Source organism: Pocillopora damicornis, chromosome 6 (assembly GCF_964200805.1).
Source record: "Pocillopora damicornis chromosome 6, jaPocDami1.2, whole genome shotgun sequence".
Taxonomy (NCBI): Eukaryota; Metazoa; Cnidaria; class Anthozoa; order Scleractinia; family Pocilloporidae; genus Pocillopora; species Pocillopora damicornis.
The window spans coordinates 13,275,260-13,295,762 of NC_142675.1; the positions used below are offsets into that span (position 1 = coordinate 13,275,260).

Below are 20,503 nucleotides of genomic sequence, written 5' to 3' on the forward strand. Positions count from 1 at the left end.
CTATGCATATACATCACTTGAAAATTCTGGACAAGATACTTTATTTTTTGAGATCCTCTTACAGAAGCCAAGTGTCTGGTAACGTTTGCACACTAAATTATATTTCATGTAACACAAATGCAAACTTGTAACCCAAGTGCCATTTGGTGTAAATAAGCCCTTGAAATTCTTAAAGACTATAAATTGCACTTGCCCTATGGACTCATGCAATTTTAATGGCTTTGAAAAATTTACTTGTGCTTATTAACACCAAATTGCACTCAAAATGATGTTTTTACTTATACTAATACAAATACATGTAGCTCATAAAACTATTGCAAGTTCAAGATATACACATATATGCGCTGCCAAGTAATAAACAGGATTCAACCAATACTGCAGTACTCAAGATGCATATCTAACCATCATTCTGGTCAGTGCTGAATTGTAGCATTTCTCCTCCATGAACTTTAATTTTGTTGTTTCAATTCAATAACACTTTGTAAAATTTATGGGAATCGCAGAATCTTGTATTGCTGAGAAAGGAGTATTGACTCATAATTGAATTTAATCTTTGGGTACTTCTGTTTTTTTTTTCTATTATAATGACTCACTTGAAGAGTTTGTCTGCATGCTGGGTTCAGAGGCTGTAGATTGGGTGGCTTCATCACTAAAGGCAGCCTGTTCTTGCAAATTTTTTCTTTGCCTTTTCTCCCACCTCTTTCTCTCAAGTTCTTTCTTCAAGTAAAGGATTTCTTCATCCTCCTCCTCCTCCTCCTCTGATGCATTGACAGCATCACACTTCATCTGTATGAAATTCAGTCAAGTGACCAGGTTCTCATTCAATAAAATTTTCATTTCACAATATACTAGAGATAATACACAACATAAATTCATTCAAATCAAGAAAACTCTAGGACACCCAGATTAAGAAAGCATCATCATGTTGAAGAATTATACTCTCCAAACCATGTACATGTATGATTTTAATTCCTACCATTCAAAACAATGTACAAGCTAACTGTTAAAATACTGTCTTAGGTTTAAGTCCTATCCTTAGGATGCCATTTTAAAAACAACCACCAACAACAAAAACTCTGTATCTTAGCTATACACATCCAAAACTAACATGTACAAGAACTGGTTCTGCTTTTTTCAAATGGTGGATAATTTTATCCACTGGATGAATCCCTATGAGGTGGATGGTCCAGTATGTTTAGTTTACAGTCATCTGCTGGATAGTGATTTATCTGTTGGTTAGCAATATCCTCCCTTTCAACAACTGGGCCCGGGAAGATTTCACATATTGGTACGCAAATTACAAAGCAGTGCACAAAATGGTATTTGTAGTTGAATATTTTGAAGAATTTAAAAAAAAAGTGGGCTTACTTTTTGGAGTCTAAAAACATGCTTAGTTTAAAAGAATTTAAACATACCTGTACATTTTAAAAGTGGCAATAAAAATTGCTTTTTAGAGTATGCATCTCCTTTAAAAACTCACAGTAAAAGATTTTGCCAACTTTTGTTTAATGAATGTATTTAGACACTACCACAGTACACTACACTGTTTATATGAAATACAACATTCCTAAACATGTAGAAAGATACAATTTGTTTAACTTATTAAGGCTGTGACTTCTATAAGGTATTAAAATATGAATATGAAATAGTGAAATAAAGAAGTTGCACATATTAAGTGACTTCAAACCTGTTCAATTGCTGCAATCAGTGCTTCAGATATACTAAAATGGGCATTCTCCTGTAAAAGAACACATTCAAATGAGGACAAATCACAGCCATAACCACACCAGTGAAGAAGTGGAAAATAGAAGTATGGATTTCATTCATTGCTTGGCCAATATCAAGATTTTTTTAAAAAAAAGGATATGCAGACAATAAATTTTGGTTATTAAATAAAAATTGTGTCATATATGTGATCCCACAAAAAATTTTCAGAGTTGCTGGAAAGGCTTGTTGGCAATAATTTCTGTCACTTTGAATGCAGGTTTATGTTTGGTGGATTTACAGAAAAATGCAAAAACAGTTTTTTCTAAATAGGTTTTCACGTATCTGGCAGCCAGCTTTTTATCATCTTTTCATCACTGATAGGTGGTCCAGTTTAATGCCTGTCACATAAACTTTTCCTATGTTAGCATGTCATTTTCTGATTTTGTTTTTTAATCTTTCGCTATATGAAATTAAATTTTAAAACAGTAGCTGTTAGAGGCAAATACCTTGTCTAATTCACAAGAACTAAAATCCTGTGATGCTAGAAGTGTTGCCAGTGATTTTTCTTGATAAGGATCATCCATGTATGGGTCAATGCAGTACAGAGATTCTACAAGAAAAATGGAATAGTTCCACAAGGTATTGGTAACATCATGCCAAGAATGAAGAATTGCTTCAAATTCTCACCTGATGTAGCAGGAAGTGAAGATGACAATCTGTTAAGATCACTGCAGGAATTCTCCTTGTTTCCACCACTTAGAGCCAGATCATTAATGAACTCCTGCTTCTGAATTTGTGTCACACCAAGCTGATCTGACTTTGACCTATTGTGTCCAATAGCTTTCCTAGTTTGATATTCTGTAACAGACTCAGTAGAGCTGTTAACATTTTTGCCACATGATCCTGCTGAGTTAGTTTCAAGGTTGGCTGCTTCTAACATCCCATTGTTTATCAATTTGTCACTCTGAGAGTGCAAAAAAAATTTGTTAAGACTACCAGTGCTTGCTCTTCTGACTTTGCATGATTTTTTGTCATCAGTAGCATCCAACCACATTGTAGTGTAAGGAATACCCTCATCACTTTCCATTACAGCAGACAGTGCTGCATAAGCTAAAGTTGCTCTTACACTATCCCTTGTTTTCAAGGGTCCAAAAGTTGTAGAAGCTTGTGAAGACCAATTTACTTTGACATTTTCTCTTACTATCTGCTCTGTATGGGATCCACTTCTTGATAAACATTGATGCCCAAGAGTTTGATCATTTATGTTTGTCGGTAAATATGAACAGTTATGGCCAGACCCAGGGCAATGTTGCAGGTTTTCCTGCAAACCAACTGAAGGGTAAACTGATTCATCAGTTATTTCAATGTTACTCTCCTCTGGAGAATTATACAATGAGACATTTTGACAGAAGTCCTTTTCACTACTGCAACCTGAGCTGTTTGATGAAGGAAGCTCTTCAACATCTTTTCCCTGGATGTCTTTGTCTATGATAGAGGACTGAAGTAAACCAGCGTTAAAGTTCACACTTCCCTGCAACCACAGATCAATGTACTTTTTCTTGTTCAGCTGAAAGTTCAAAAGAACAAAATCTTTAATAATTTGCTCCCATTAAATATCATTTAGTGTCTTAAATTAATGCAGTGTAAATAGTACTCACCAGAATATTATCAATTTTAGCAAGCAGCTGAAAGTCACCATTCCCTAAAGCTTGTATACAAGTGCACATTGCCTCTACATGTGGATTGCTTCTCAGAAATGCATAGTCTAAAAAATAAATAGTAGGTATGGTTGATACACATGTGCCTATTTTTTCTTTTAAAAACATTTCTGTGATCTAGAACTAAGTAAAAAAGAACTGAAGAAATTACAACAAAATTTCAAAAAAACAAAACATCACATTACAGAAGGTAGTGTACCATAGGAGTACATTATTGTATAGCTGTGAGTCTAATAGCTGTGGTCAAATCAAAATACTGCACTACAACCCTAATGCTATGATTTCCTTGACTTTTCAATGTCCTAAAACATACAAATAAGAAAAAAAACATAATGTCACATTACTTTCATCCTAAACATGTACTTAACATGCATTTTCCCTCTATTTCTCTTGCATACCAAACAAAAACATAGGCAATTGCTATTAATGCAAGATTAATTTTTTGGAAGGGTATGGGTTGAGTTGCTTTCTTCTTTCTTTACTTGGTAATTGTGAAGTACTCTGTGGAAAAACACCTGTCCATCCAAAGTCAGCCTACTGACACCCCACTGCCAGACAACAGTTATAAGCACACCTGTTAGCCAACTATCAGCTGACAGATAGTAATCTGGCAGACAGTCAGTAATCTGTTGGTGATTTGTTGGTAAGTCATGGGTAACAATCTGTATTGTGATACTATATTAATTGTCCAAACTTCAGCTGACCTAAATGCTACATTGGATTGCAGATTTGTTCACTGAATTTCCAAATTTAGCGGCAGTACCTATGAAAGTTGTTGAAATGCTGGTAATTTACTATCTGAAAAGATTATCTGGACTGTAGGTCCTCACTCACATAATGCAGCTTGCACATGGACTGATTATTTTATTATTTCTTACAAAAATTGATTAGCATGATGAAGACATGTTTGATCAAGTTTTTTTTCACTTAAACTTTTACATTAAAATTAAGTTTGTGATATCTGCAAACCACTGGAAAATTAGTCTTAAGATAAACATTGTCCATACATAAATGACATGCAAAGAAGAGGTTTGCAAACGATTGTAGGGCAATTCATTGTTTGAGAGATGACAGCAGGAATGTTGATGTTAAATTATGGTATCAACTCATTTTTAAAGTGATTCAACAAATGCAGACTAAGTTAAACATTTAAAATATACCCAAAGTACAGTAAGGCTGCCATAAAATCTCAAAAAACCAAATAAAGCATACCCTTCACACAATATTGCTACATCATTTGAATAAATTGAAATAAAAATTCATATAATGTTCATATTCTGTCATATTGTATTTCTACTTATTGAGATACTGTTAGAAGCTCTTTGATAGGCTGATACTCCCCTGATTTTTGTTTAATTCCTCTATTTGTTTGTATGTCTTCCAGGAAGATGAATCTTGATAAAACCTGATTGCAATTCAAATATAAAGATCACAGCCTACTTTTATCAAAAATCAGTATGTACCAGACCGATAATACATCTCTGTGGTGGTTTGAGTCTTACCTACATGATCAAACACAGCGATGTTGTATCAATGGATCATTGTCTGACACACTACCAATCACTCAAGGCGTTCCACAAGGCTCTATTTTGGGTCCCATCCTTTTCTTGTTATATATCAATGACCTTCCACTTGCAATACCTGATTGCAATGTGGATATTAACGCCGATGACACTACATTATGGATTGCCAATTCTAATCCTATGCATATCCAACACGGACTTCAGGGAAGTCTCAACAAAGTGAATCACTGGTTCTCACTAAACAAGATGGTCCCAAACGCAAAGAAAACAAAACAGCTACTTCTTGGAACCAAGCAAAAACTTTTCTACTGCACAAACCGCCTAACCTTTCATTGTGAGGCACTGAAATAGAAGAGGCCATGAACGAAAAGCTGCTTGGTGTGAAGATAGACAGGCATCTTAATTGGAATAGCCATATAGATTACATGATCACTAAATTAAATTCTAGGGTAAATCTTCTTAAAAGACCCAGAAAGTACCTGAATTTATCACTTAGGAATTTGCTATACAACACTTTAATTAAACCAATCTTCGAATATTGTTGTTCAGTGTGGGGAAACACTAAGATTGATAATTTATAAAGGCTCCTCATAATTAAAAAACATTGTGCCAGTGAGAGTAATTTTAAATGCAGGCACTGAAAGATCAGTTGGCCTTTTTAAGAGATTAGGTTGGATTCCCATTAGTGACATAATAGAGCAAAGGAAATTGTGTATTGTGCATAACATTATCTGTGGGAAATGTCCTGATTACTTTAATCATTATATTCATTATGTTAAAAATAGACATTGTTACACAACTCAGGCATCAATTAATATGGACTTATCCACACCTTTCTTTAGCACTATGACCGGCAAATGTTCATTCCTTGCAAGTGGTTCTAGATTATGGAACAACCTAGACGGTGCCACTAGGGGGTCTCACTTCCCTTGGTAAATTTAAAAATTAACTATATAAGAAAATATATAGATTGGAACTCCAGAGTTGATAATTTTACTGTAAGCAGAAATTTTTAATTAATTTTTAATTTTCAATTTTTAACTGTATTTTTACTTTGCATTTTTGCTATTTGAATTTGAAGTTTTAGTGGACCACAATGAGAACTACTGGTTCTACCGGTAATTGTGTTATCCAATAAAGTAATTATTATTATTACTATTATTATTATAATTATTATTATTATTATTATTATTATAAGCTAGACTGCTCTAAAAAATTCAGTTCATTGAACTTGTCAACAAACATAGACTGACTTCCATTACTGCCTCAATTTGTATCAATTTGTATGCTATCATCAACTATCACAATCATAGTAAAGTTAAGAGCTCCATTAGTTAGACTAATCCTCCATTAGATGACTTAGTGTAGTGGAAGGTCCTTTCAGAAGGCAGACTCAGAACGAGGGTAAGTGTCTCCAGTATAGTAGCATCCCATGAAAAGATTTGGATGATGTTAATTAATGTGTTATGTAATACCAATGTTAATTAACATTAATGAATTATCAATCAACAAAAAATGAGTCATCCTGCGCTGAATTTCCCTAAAACCAATATTTCAAGAAGCTAGATAACATATAAAAAACCATAAATAAAACTCTCTGCAACATTGCATGTTTGTTTCCTGTAGGTAAAATATATTCATTTAAACGCTTTAAATACTCACAAAGAGAGGCAAGTTTTGGAGAAAGGAAAAAGGTAAGGATATTTTTATACAACTGACTTTGGTACTGTATAAAAACTAAAACCTAAATTGTGTCCAACTTGACATAAAAAAATAACTTAAAAGTTTTATAGAAGAGCTTGTTACTCTTTTACTTATGAAAATTGGAGAACACATTAAGTAATTCAGTCCAACCTGTATTAAGTGGCACCCTATTAAGCTATCACCCTGTATTAAACAATCAGTTTCCTAACTACTGAGTCATCTTGCCATTCCCCATGGGTGACAACTGAATACATGTTCCACTGTGCACCTTTTCAGATACCATTTAATTAAGCTCACCTTGGTACAAGCAATGAATTTTTTTCCTGTTGTTAACCAGCTGAGACAAATTGGAGGCAGACAGAGAGCAACCAAGAAAAGCTTGATGGAATTTCTCTAATATGTCTTCAATAGCATCAGTGAGATCCCCTTGAACAATTTCATCAAATGGGGAAACTACAACCATTGTATTTCTCTCACCCTTGTCTTGACCAGTTCTCTTTTGATAAATAGAAGATGAAACTCAATAAATACAATATCAATTACACACAGCAAAGCTTATGACACACTGTTCCTTTTTTGAAGAACATTCTACAGACCAATGAAAAATTAGGCCTCAACAGACACGGTTCATTGTAATATTATGAATAGATCTTCTCATTACTCTAGGAAATTAGCATCTACAAAGTCAACTAATGGATTTCAAGTACAACTTAAAATAAATAAGCATACATAAACTTTTAAAATACTGCAAAATTGAATAAATCTGGGCGACTGCCACCTGTAGTCTTCAGAAAGGTAAACTAGCTCATGTTTCCAAATTGCATGAAACATCATTTGATTACTTGTAAAAATTAACACTTCATTTCAGCTTTCCATACTCAGTTTTTCTCTTTCCTTCTGTTAACTACTAATGAATTGAACGCAGACACGTATTTTCTTTGGCTTAAAAATATCCTTGTCTGAGTGTGTATTGAACACAAAATTACAACTGTAGGAAGGAAGAAATCACCAAACACAGAAATTACTATGAATTTGCAACTAATTGTAGCCAATTTGTGATCTTTAACCCCAAAAGATGGTCTTTTATGTACACTTGCTTGAATCTGAAACGCATCTTCGTCTGAAACGTATAATGAAACAACAAAAATAAAAGGGAAATCCTTACTTGATTTTTGCGTAGTCCATGCTCAAAAATGCGCTCCAAATCAAATTCAACATGGGAAGAACTAACTGTAGTAACTTGGCCATTTTCAAAATTGGACATAAGAATATTTTCTACCGTACATTTGAGCGAATTCAACAACGACCACCTTTCCTCTGCATAATGTGTTGATCCGACCTCTTCGTCCGCCATCTTTGTTGTGGATGTGTGACGTCTACTTTAGTGTCCAGGTTTTATCGGCCAAGTTGCTATGAGCGAGAATCAACAAACAACTACTATGCCTCTTGCGGTCTCCTGCATCACAAAATTAAGTTGAACTTCACCAACAAAGCAGACTTTGGTATCTCCTCTCTTACCTGATGTTACCTGAGATAAAGTACCTTGCGATTTAAACTTTCAAGGTACCACTTGATATGTAATTTGTTTTCCAGCACCAGGTACGTATCAGCTTGCGTTTCAGAAAATGACAACTAAGTAGGAATAGTCTGAAAAGTAAGAATGTGTAGTATACGGCATCTTAGTGTATTCAAATGCGTGATTAAGTTTCTTCAACATTGCTCTGTCAGGTGTGATTTGTAAGAAAGTGAGTGAGTCCGGAACATTTGACTATTTCCGGAGGTTATCGTCTAGTGTCGGTAGTTTTTCAAATCAGGTTCGGCAATGTTCGTTGATGTGGTTACTGGCTTAGCCAGTAACGCCCTATTAATATTTATGATCAAGTTGGGATATAACGCGCGATGTCATTGGTTGAAAGAGCCAGCTCCACCAGAGTAGAGAGCATAGAGGTTAGCTAAAGCTGTCATGCCATCTGCCAAATTGCACCATGTCCAACCTTTTCCAGGACTTTTCTCTAGTTTTTTTTTTTTGCAATTGAAAGTGAAATTTTGGAACTGGCAAGTCAGAAAATAGCAACAGACAAACCAAACAACAATTAGTAAACATGCCAGGCGCTGTAATTGAAGAATGATGAGAGCAGAGACTATTAATATTTATGATCAAATTGGGATATAATGCGCGATGTCATTGGTTGAAAGAGCGTGCTCCACCAGAGTATAGAGCATAGAGGTTAAACCAAACAACAATTAGTAAACATGCCAGGGGCTGTAATTGAAGAATGATGAGAGCAGAGACAAAAAATCCTCAAAGAGAAAACGAACTGGACAGACCAAGTTTTGAAGGTTTTCACACCCAATTAGATTGCAAGTTTACAGATGGTAATAAAAATCAAACACAGCTAACACTCATGTAGTACATAGTTTTGTGTTCAAAAACAAAACAAAACAGAACAAAACCGGAATGATGAAAATAAAGCCAAATTGGTGTGACTGTTAAAATTCATACTAATCATGATGGTGTCAGAGTGACCACAAGCATGCTGAGGTCCAACACAGCTAGCTCATCATGGTGATCTCCAGTTATCGCAGTCAAGTAAGCCACGGAAATACATTGGCCACCCTGCGAGAGAACAACTTAGAGCTAGCTCTGATATCTTTTCCTACGCGATGAGTGGAAGGCCACATCAGTGATGGCAGCCAAATTTTAAGGTGCTGTCATGCCAAGTGATTTTCACTATCTGGTAAATTGAGCTGTCATTCATTCATAAAACACATGCTTGAACAGGTTGTTTTCTAATTGTCATGTTGAAAAAACTTGTGTGTTTTATGAGTTACAATTAAGCATTCCAGAACATTTCACTTTCAGATTCTGCATTGGAGACTAAAAAACTTCAGCCAAAAGTGTTAAATTCAACCTGCCAAACTATTAAGTTTGTAAACTATTGGAGAATGTGAACTTTAATGGTTTTTGAACTGTGATGGTTTGATATTTTTGACAGCGTTAGTCTTGTACAGCCAATCGGATTTTTTCAAACCATTCTAACAGGGATTCTGATTGCCTTATTGTAACATGCTTTATGAGAGTATGGAGCATAAATGACTGTGAATGTATGAAAGTCATATATTTGAATTGCAGAAATTACATTAGGAAATAGGTATGCCTTGCACATACACTGTATGTTATAATTATAATATTTGATATTAATACCCTTTCAAAGATTATGAAATGGCCAATAGTATCAAGAAAATTGCATGATGAGAAGGAATGGTCCAGTACCATCAACTGCAATGAATATAATAGTGATCGGTTGAATGTAAACATGCACATGAACCAAGTTAGAAATTTTAATATATTAAAAATGGCCTATTGTACAACCAACGGGAGGTAATTATCTGTCACTTTCACTGACACTGAATTGGATAATTATATATACCAAGCATGAACTACAATTTCTGTTGATATACAGAAAAACAGTAATAAGTTAGTCTCTTGTGTAGTTTTGTCTACTATGTGTATTAGCTGCTTGGAGAGGAATACCTGTGGTAATTAAGTGAATAGTACTTTTCACTTTCAAGCTAATAGTTTAGTATGCACAAAAAGTACCAAAACATTGCACCACCTTAGAAATTGGAATCCTTAAATCAATTTTTTTTGTTATATTATCTCCAGCTGCTACAGATACAATGCCAGTGGGAAAAAAGGCAATTAAGAAAAAAGCAATAGGAAAGAAGAGTGCCAAAAAAGGATTGAAGGGTCTACAGAGTATTGCAGATCTTCTGAAGTCAGTCAGGCACCAATATGAAGTGAAATGCAAGGATTTCAATAGTTATGTGCATCCAGATGTGAAGAAACTTATCAACCAGTATGCTGAAAGTAACTCTCTTTTGGCAAAGGTGAGTAAAACAAAAACATACCTGCTTACTTTTTGGTAATTACTGCAAGTGTGTAAGGTGCTACTGAGAGGTTGGTGCAGGAAAGGCACTGGTGTTGTGGTTCAGTAAGAGTTAATAAGGTGCATAATGTGAACCCCTCTAATATTGCATTCCTTTTACCTGTTACTGAGAAGCTTGCTCACAAGGTTTTGTCATAAAGTGACATTAGATCAAGGATGTTTTTGTAACAAAGTGAAATGGTGTCACTAGAGAGAAAGTCAACCTTTTCAGTTACTCAGTCATCCTGATTTATTTTAAAAGACCATGGATACAAATACCAGAAGTGAGTGAAATTCAGGATTTAGGCAAGATATTCTAAATATTATGTATATAATTGATATGATTCCACAGTATAGAAAAGCAGCATGATTGTTTTCTTTCAAATATTAATAGCAGATAACTGGTGCTATTTTGGTTGGAGCAGCCAATTTTTTTATTTGTAAATATAAAATACATGTAACAGACAGGTGTTGGTAATATACTTATCAAGAACAAAAATTACAAAAAAACATCATTCACCTTGCCTACTTTGACAGTCCCCTATGCTTCAACCCCAAATTACACATGCAGTGCAGCAGCTTGTCACACATACTCCATATGGTTCCATGTACTCAAGGACCTACCAACAGAACAATGTGCTGTGCACCTTGACTACATTTTCTCAGCTAGATAAGTGATGGAACTTAAAGTATAGCATTGTGTTTTGCTTGCACTGCAAGGTCCAAATAGTTTTTTTTTTTTTTGGAAATTATAGTTTTTTTTTCTCCTCTATACAGGAGAAAGTTTATTGAACAGAAATGCACAAGTGATTAAGAGTTCAAGGACAAAATACAAATATTTGTAAAGCATAATTTGAATGTGGCTATTAAGCAGCATATTGCATTTGCTTTCATTGGTGGATTTTGTTAGTGTTGGTACAAGTAAGTGTATTTCACAGGACTGAATTCAGAAACAAAATTTTTCATAATGTTGTCCATTGGGCAGATTCACAGGGCTGACTTTGTAAAGCATGAATCCTCCCCTGTTGACTTACTTTTCTTGTTTGTCAACAGTTTATTTTAACCCCAGGTCCAACAGATGAAATACCTGTAAAAGTCTCACCACTTGTGGCAGCTATAAGGAGTAATCGATATGTTCATGTCAAAGAGATCTATATCTGGGATGTACCAATGAAACACGAGGATATTGCTACGCTGGTTTGTTCAATGTTCTTTTTACTGTATCTCAGGGGAAAGTTCTAAGTTAAACATGATTAAAGCACAAACTACTATAGCAACCCATGTTCATTATATGAATGAAAAAAAAAGAAGACCAAAAAAACACCGAACAACATATTCATTCCCTCAGACTTTTGGGGGCTATTATCATTGGTTTATGACTTCAGCCCTTAATCTAAGCTTTGCCACACCCAACCACCATTTTGTCTTATTGATGACATGAGTTACAGTTAGATCACACCATGGTTAGATCGCTCCCAGTTAGATTGCTCCAACCAATTAAAAGTTAGATCACTCCATCAAATAAGTGACTTTGCTCCTAACATAATTTAGTTCACTCCATGTAGAAAACTAAGGTAAAGGTAGCAAACACTATGAACTGTAGTTTTATGAAAATTCCATGAATTTCATGTGAAAAACCCATGAAGATCATTTCATGGCCCATGAATACTGCAAAATGAGATTTCATGGGGTTATTTTTAGCCCTGAATTTTCCATGAATTAGGGGAATTTTTTTCATGACCCATGAATTTCTTCAAAGTCTATTTTTATGACCCATTGATTTGCCATGAAAGTCATCAGAATTAATTTCATGACCCATGAATTTCTTTATATGCCTACTTTCATGACCCATGAATTTCTTCAAAGTCTACTTTCATGACCCATTAGTTTCCCCAGAAAGTCATCAGAATGAATTTCATGCCCATGAATTGCAATCAAACAGCATTTCATGGGCTAACAATTTATTTGTTTTGGGAGAACAAAATTAATGGGCCATGAATATTCCCTGAAATCTGTTGCCCATGAATTTCATTGATGAATTCATAGGCCATTAAAAGTGGTAATAATGAGTTCATCACAGTCACTGATTTATCAACGAGCTGACTTTCATGATCCGTGGAACTAACTTGTTATAATTTATGCACTGATGGAATTTTGGTGTACAGCGCGAAAACCGTCGAATGAAAATGTCCCTAAACATCTTAAGTGGCCTTTGTTAACGTAAAATGTACAGGAAATCACAAAACAATGACTAAAAACAATGGATCTTCAATTTGCTCTTTTGTTGAGACAAATAGGGCTGGAGGCAATGACCCAGATGTTTGATCCTCACTTTGATTTTTTGGGGCCTTTTTGCCTTCGCCATGCCTGGACGACTTTGTTGAATTTTTTCTGCCTCACTGCTGGCTTTGATTGTTACCCATGACTCTGGAAACCTGTTCAAGGCCTTCTCTTACATTCTTTCGGCTGAGGAATCTTCTAGGGCTTTTCCAGTAAGGCACCTGCAGAGTACAGATGCTTAAGTTGCACAGCAATAGTACGCATTGCAACTACACGAAATGTGGAACAAAACAATGAAAAATCAATCACTTTGTCACCTCAATTTGGAACTTTGAATAGTGTGCAAATGTAACCTGAAAAAATGCTATTTTTACCTCGTTCATAGAGTCGCCGGTTAACAGAGTCAGGCCATCTTCTCAGTCGGGATGAAACGTTACCTTCATGTATTCATTGAGATCGCCTTCTACAACATCGTTGTTGATTTCGTGATCGCTTTCACAGGAATCACTGTCGATGTCAGCTCTGACTTTCTTGGACTCTGATGTCCTGTCGATTGTTACTTGCTTCGAATTCCAAATACCGAACAGCTTTTTGTGCTGCTTTATTTTGTAAGATTACAGACGCAGCAACGAGACCTCTTCGGAGTCATTTCGTAACGTCGAACACGATAACCTGTGAGGTCACTATGTGACCGCTGACCTATGATGGCTGCGATGACCTAAGGTCACCACGTGAAAGTACACGTGATTTACGAAGAAGTGGCGGTTTTTTTCGTACCTCGAACGGAATGGTTGCATTTCTCGTAGTGTTTGTGTAGCAGTCTCTTTTTTTCCAGATCAACGCAATGGACCGTCTGAAAAGTTTTTTCAAAGAGGTTTCCTCAAGATGAAGTTATCGACATGTATTACAACGTGAAGGGGTAAGTTCAAGCTTGGTCATCTTATTACGCGTAAACATCGGAGCGCGCGCGCTAACTATTGATTTAACTTGAAAATTTTTATTCTGTGATCATCTGGCGAAACATCACAAGAGTTTGTATGGAAATACCTACGACCGTTCTTAGGAATAAAAAATACAGTCAAATTCTGAACACGAAATACCTCACCTCACTTCCATAGTGCGTCGCTTAGTATCTGACGGCTTCATGTTGAAAAGAACCTGTTTTGGCGAGTTATCCATTTCTAGGTTTACTACGTACATAAGAAAGGCTCTTAGATAACTGATGATGTGCTCCCTTTATTTTGCAAACAGTGAAGAGTGTTGGTCTACAAAACTGATGAAAGGAAATGCACACTTGCTAAAGCAGCCTATCTTGGTCCAAACGATGATGAAGATGCAAATAGTAATGATAACCGAAAGAAGGATGGCACATTCAGCTGGCCAAAACAGAGAGACACTGACATAGTCAGCCATAGATATATCTTCACACATGCAAGAGTGCAGAAAGTTGGTAATTGTTTTGTTGTTAGTTACATTGAGAGTATTGATCACAAGTGTAAAACATATCAAGAAATTTACATGAATGCTGTTACATAAATAGACATTATAATAACTGTCCATAACATTTTACATATGATATTAGACGAAGGAAATGATATTTGAAGTTTAGACAAAAATACATCAAGCCAGTGAGTATATTTTCAATAATTTCGTCCAAATATTTTTCACATCAAATTTATTATATACCTTCAGAAATATAGGAGCAGAATCTGTCTCCACAAGGAAAATCAGTGATATCAAAATAGAGCTAAAAATCATTAACATCTTAATTTTATGCAGAAAATTTCATACCAACTTTTTTTATTTAAGAAAGTGTAAACTGAATTATCACAATTTTGGAATCCTAAAGTAATATTTATGTACAGCTGGTGAAACAAAATAAACTATCAGAGAATCCAAACTTCTGGTCATGTCTTTCATGTGTGTGTGCTTGTACAACAGGACCAAGAAGTTTCACAGATAGGTTAGTTCTTCAGTGTATAATTTAAGTGATAGTGTATGTATTACAGTTATGGTATACTGCAAGCTATACACTGTAGTACAGTCTTTGGTACAAGAAAAGTGAAGAATTTTTAATTCCAAATTCATAGGGTTTTCAAAGAATTTTCATGGTGCTTGCATATTCCTAACAGCCCCATGAAAACTAACTGGCAATTAACTTTCATGTGCCATGAAAAAACCATGTAGAGGCTATGAAAATTCAAGGAAAATTTTCATGGTCAATGAATTTTTAACATATTCACAGGATATTCATGGGTCATGATTTGCTGCAACCCATTAAAAACTAGTGAACTTTGACACCATGAAATTTTGGGCTTGAAATTCATGGGTTTCTCAGTACCTTTGAAAAGGCCATGAAATGCCATTTTCATGGGTATTTCATGGCTTCTAGGTCACTTTACTCAATATTTCATGGGTCGTGAATATGGAAATTTTCACAGGTTTTTCATGGGATTTTTCAGGTCTTTTTCATGGCACTGAGACCATGAAAATGTCATTGATTTAACCATGAATATCCTGTGAAAAATCTGTGAATTTACAATGAATTATTTCACAAGATTTTCATGGGTTTTGAGTTCATAGTGAAAACTAAGGTATCTAAATTGATAGTGTATTAAATGTCGTGCATATCTTACCTAACAATGGATTAATATTGCTCACACACACTTGAAATAAATCTGAACTACACAGAAAGAACAAATAAAGCCTCATGTAAGAGCCTCACAAAGTGTAATCTGCTTTATTAATTAAAGATGGTGGATATCAGTTTCCTTACATCAAACAGCAAAAAAGGCCACTGATTGATCTCTTTCAATACACTTCAGACTGTAACATAATTTATTCCACAATCATTTATTCCTAAAAACTTTAAAAATCATTTGTTTGGAGCAATCTAATTGGGAGCGATCTAACCTTGGTGCCATCTAGCCAGATACCAATGACATACATTTATTGCTTAGTTTTGAAAGTTTGGCAATTGTTTTGGTTGTTACAGTAAGTTTCATGTCCATCTGTTATTACACCCAAAATCCCATGGCTAATGTGGCATATCTTTATTTCAGCAGCATTATTGTTCATAGAGAAAGATGTTTTTTGTCTTGTCATGAGCATGGGACAAAGAAAATATTGTGATCGAGTCCCAATGAGGAATCAAACCTCAGACCTTCAGATTCTGGCTCCAATTCTCTACCACTGAGCCACCGAGACTCTATGGTGAGCAAGGCCCATTACAAAGTTCATATATGACATGCATCCTGTATACTGCTAGGATCAGCCAGAAAGCACCATGTTTGTAAATGGAATAAGAAAGAATTTTGAGCTTGCATGGTAAAGCAATAGAGAAAGATGTTTTTTGTCTTGTCACAAGTGTTGGACAAAGAAAATATTCTGAGTCCCCATAATCCTAGCAGTATGCAGCACATGCATTATGAACTTCGTAATGGGCCTCACTCACCATAGAGTCTCTGTAGCTCAGTGGCAGAGAATCTGAGCCAGAATCTGAGGGTCTGAGGTTTGATTCCTCTGTTGCTGGTTGGTAGGGCATCAGAGAACAGAATCCAAAGGTCTGTGGTGCAATTCCTCATTGGGACTTGGAATATTTTCTTTGTCCCATGCTAGTAACAAGTCAAAAAACATCTTTGTCAATTTCTTAACTGAGCTCAAAACTTACAATTTCTCTTTATCTTTTTATGACAGTTCATATTTGACAGCAGATTGAGCTTTTTCTTCATTTTGAGCAACATGTCAACATTTTAAGCAATGTGTCTGCAAATGTCTTAGAGTATGGTTTTTAACTGGATTTAAGAAAATGAATAGCCTCCAAAACAGATATATAGTTTTCACCGTCATCCATCTAAGTGTGCTCACAGTTTAACAGCCTAAAGAAACATCTGCAGCTCCTCTATTAAGACTAGAGTGGTGTATTGTTATGTTTGTGTCTCCTTTTACATGATCTTTCTCTCTATTCACAAATTCATCACTGAAATGTCCTATAGTTTCTCAAGTTCTTTTATCCCCAAGAGTAGGAATCTCTGCAAACCCTGATATCATTTGTCTTATACTTGCATGTTACCAGAATTATCAACATCTTTCTTAATTCAGCCTGATATATATGCGCAAGCCAAGCAAACTGTTACCACTATTCTTACTCTTTTTCCTGACCCAACACTTTCAACATTACTCATCCCAGAAGCATGCAGGATGCATATCAAAGATCAACCTGCGTTTAGTAAAGATTATAGTAAGGTTCTCTGTAGTTTAATGGTAGATCATCAAAGCAATGAATCTAAAGGTCTGAAGTACAATTTGCTGTGGCGGGAATTAAAATCTCCTTTGCCTTGTGCTTGTGACAGAATACTGATAACATCCTTCTCTTTTCAAGTATACTGCTTGTTCACTGGTACATAATAACTGAAGATGAGTTGGATCAGCTACACATGGTTTTGATTAAGCATTAAGTTTTTAGATTAAAATATCTATAGAGTTGAAGGTATTTATTCCCACAGATGTGAAAGTAAACTTGCAGTTGCTTCTACTTCATATGCAGGCATTGCTTTTGGAGCAATCTATTTATCCCATTCAATACCTGGAACTTTTGGAGTGTGGTATCAATAGCTATGGAGTAGACAGGCTAGCAAGGTAATTTGAATATTCATCACTTGATATCATACTGATATAGATTAGTTAAGCATTTTATAGCAAACTTTTGCTAATTATCCATTTTTTAACATTTGCTTTACCTTAATGTTAATTAAATGTTGCTTGCAGCCATTATTTATACGTTTCTCTCAGGATATTCAAAGTAGAACTTAAAGGATGAGACACGTTTTAGGAGAGGGGCATGAAAACATTCTAAAATACTAGGAGATGAAGAATTGGTGGAATAATAATCCCTCAATGTAATCAATGTTTTAGGGGATATAACGCAACTCCCTAAACACCTGCATGTAGATGTTAAACCATCCAATAAGGTGTAATGTGTTGGTGTTCTCTATGAACAGGCACTTTTTTTTTTTCCAAAGATTTTTCTCTGTTTGAAGATGCAAACAAAAGTCATTACGCAAACATTTTTTTTGGAAAAAGAAGTTGTCACGCAAACTTTTTCTAGGGATTATTGTTCAAATAGCAACGGTTTTTATAATTTATCAAATTGTATTTTTAATTAATCAGAAATGAACATTGATTTATTTTTATGTGTTGGTGAATAAATATCCTAAAAATATTGACCATGTTAATAGTTCATAAAAGTACTTTATTTGTTGTTTGTAGGTCCATTTGTATGAGCAATCTGACTGCTCTGGTGCTTGATTATAACAAGTAAGAACCTTTAAACTGCAGAGACATTACTTACATTAATTAAGAACTGATGGCATCATTATTGGGAGTGAATGGAAGAAAAGTCCTAAACATCCAACATGAAATCACCTCCTAGCCATGAATGTTGGTTAAGGAAAAATATTAATTTTTGTTAATTTTGAAACCTTGGTGGCTATTGTGGAGAGCCATTAAAAACTTAATTGGCCTAACCTGTTTGTTAGTGGTAAGGATATTTTCATGTCAATTCTTGAACTTTTAAGTTTAGCATTAATCAATAGTAAAGCAGCTTTAACAAATAATGCCAGTCATGTTGAGGGCACTAAGAAGGAAGGAATCTCAACGATCTCAAATGGGTTTGCCAACAACAAATATATGGGTGAAGCTTATGATGAAACAAAGCCAATGAAATACATCACCTATCTCCATCCAAATATTTTTCATGGATGGGCCATGTGCCAACCTCTTCCCATTGGAAATTTAAAGTGGATGCAGCTCTGAGACCTAGCTGAAGGCTTGACTGTCTTTGACCTTGTCAACTAGAGAGAAATTTCTTGCATTCTTGATGTGGATCTCAAGTATCCAAAAGAGCTTCATGACTTGCATAACAACTTCCCACTTGCTCCTGAGAGATTGATTACTAATAGGGTAGAAAAACTTATTAAAAATCTGAATGATGAGGAGAAATACATACTTAGTCACAGAACACTGAAACAGTATCTCAATCTCGGTTCAAGGATCAAAAAGATTCATAGAAGAATAAGCTTCAAAAAAGAGCCTTGGTTGAAGAAACACATTAAGCTTAACACAAAGCTGTACACGAACACTAAGAATGAATCTGAGAAAGAGTTTCTCAAGTTGATGAACACTGCGGTCTTTGGAAAAACCATGGAAAACATCCGGAATCATGTGGATGTGAAATTAATCAACAACCTCAAGGAAGCATTGAAAGCATTCAACAAACCTGTTGAAATTCAAAAATTAGGATCTCTTTCAAACTTGGTAGAGGTAATCAAATTATAATAACTGAGTTTTACAGTTAAGCTTGTGATGCTGCAGTCTCTGAAAACATACCTCAACATTTACTGGTTACTTCTTAAAAAAAAAAAGGCAACTGAAAGGCCAAGGGATTTAATCAGAGGGAAAGAAAACATGACATGTTCGGTTGGCAATCACTCATGTAGAACCAAATTTGACACTTTGATGATTGATGCAGACAATTGAAATAAACATACCTAGTTTTGTTGTAGGACTGTTTAATGTTATGCAACCTTTGCACCCCTTAGATCCCTTGTCATGTAAAATTTTGGCACTTTCTTCATTACTCAATTAAATGGACAATTTCCTGAGTTGCTTGCTGGGCAGGTAAGTAGGCAAAGAATAATGCTTACCTGAGTTGGAAATCTGACTTTCATAGATGTTGTTCAAAAGGTTTTTCAAAATCTATTTACAATTTTATAAAGATATAAAATAATAATATTAAGAATGAAAAAATATACAGTAATTATTTACAACTAAACAAGCTCTGAAGGTTTATGGTAACGTACTGTGTGGAGGTACTCCCTTAAGGTGATCCTAAAAGATTTCAAGGAGGTACAATTCTTAATGTCATTGTCCAAACTGTTCCATAAGCTAGTTGCTCTATTGGTAAAAGTACATTGGCCTGTGGCAGTTTTACAAATTGGAATCTGAAGCGAGTCCCTTTTGTTTGTGTAACAAGCATGAATATTAGAGCATTTAATAAACTAATCACTCAGGTGTTGTGGAGCAAGGTCATGCAGACATTTATATGTCGTTACTGCATCCTTATATAAAAGTAATTGCCTCACGGGTAGCCAGTTCAACTGGCAAAGCAAAGGAGCCACATGGTCAAATTTCTTAGAGGTCATAACTATCTTGTTGGCAAAGTTTTGGATTGACTGTAGCTTACTGATATTCCCAGCTGATGTGTTTAACCACACAGTGGAGCAATATAACATTTTACTAAGAACTAATGTTGCTATTAGTAGTTTTGAAATTTCTTTGTCTAAGCTCTTCTTAACATGACTTATCTGATATAGTATAGAAAAGCAGGATAAGACCACATGTGTGATGTGGTGATTGTAAGTTAAGTGGGGTTCGGAATGACTCCCAAGTCCTTCTGAAGTAGCTGGTTGTAGTATTCAACCAAGGAAGGATGTCATGTTCCCAGCACGGCAGACACAGGGTGCAGTGTAATTGGGTCCGCTAGGTCAACCACAGTGAAGTACAGGATGGACAGCAGACTCTTACACACATTTATTGGACTAAATCATGTAATCAGGCTAGCCTACTTGTTACAATACTTGTG

General features: G+C 35.3%; 2 protein-coding genes across 3 annotated transcripts in view; one reads left to right on the forward strand and one right to left on the reverse strand.

Moving 5' to 3' along the window:
* Positions 1-8,495, reverse strand: part of LOC113685531 (run domain Beclin-1-interacting and cysteine-rich domain-containing protein) — a 23,409-nt gene extending 14,914 nt beyond the window's left edge. Inside the window, exons 1-8 of the mRNA XM_089208610.1 lie at positions 8,171-8,495; positions 7,818-8,062; positions 6,950-7,148; positions 3,366-3,472; positions 2,395-3,274; positions 2,214-2,317; positions 1,688-1,738; positions 594-786 (exon numbers count right to left, since the gene is read on the reverse strand). Of these exons, the coding sequence (XP_089064736.1) occupies positions 594-786; positions 1,688-1,738; positions 2,214-2,317; positions 2,395-3,274; positions 3,366-3,472; positions 6,950-7,148; positions 7,818-8,006 (1,723 nt within the window). The 5' untranslated portion in view covers positions 8,007-8,062; positions 8,171-8,495. The remainder of the gene's footprint in view (positions 1-593; positions 787-1,687; positions 1,739-2,213; positions 2,318-2,394; positions 3,275-3,365; positions 3,473-6,949; positions 7,149-7,817; positions 8,063-8,170) is intronic.
* The window catches only part of LOC113685533 (uncharacterized), a 20,584-nt gene continuing 8,130 nt past the window's right edge, over positions 8,050-20,503 (forward strand). Inside the window, exons 1-5 of one of the 2 annotated variants that reach the window (XM_027203045.2) lie at positions 8,050-8,251; positions 10,320-10,543; positions 11,635-11,778; positions 17,408-17,499; positions 18,130-18,177. In XM_027203045.2, the coding sequence (XP_027058846.2) occupies positions 10,334-10,543; positions 11,635-11,778; positions 17,408-17,499; positions 18,130-18,177 (494 nt within the window). In that variant the 5' untranslated portion in view covers positions 8,050-8,251; positions 10,320-10,333. The remainder of the gene's footprint in view (positions 8,252-10,319; positions 10,544-11,634; positions 11,779-17,407; positions 17,500-18,129; positions 18,178-20,503) is intronic. The other variant, XM_027203047.2, reaches the window with a different exon arrangement.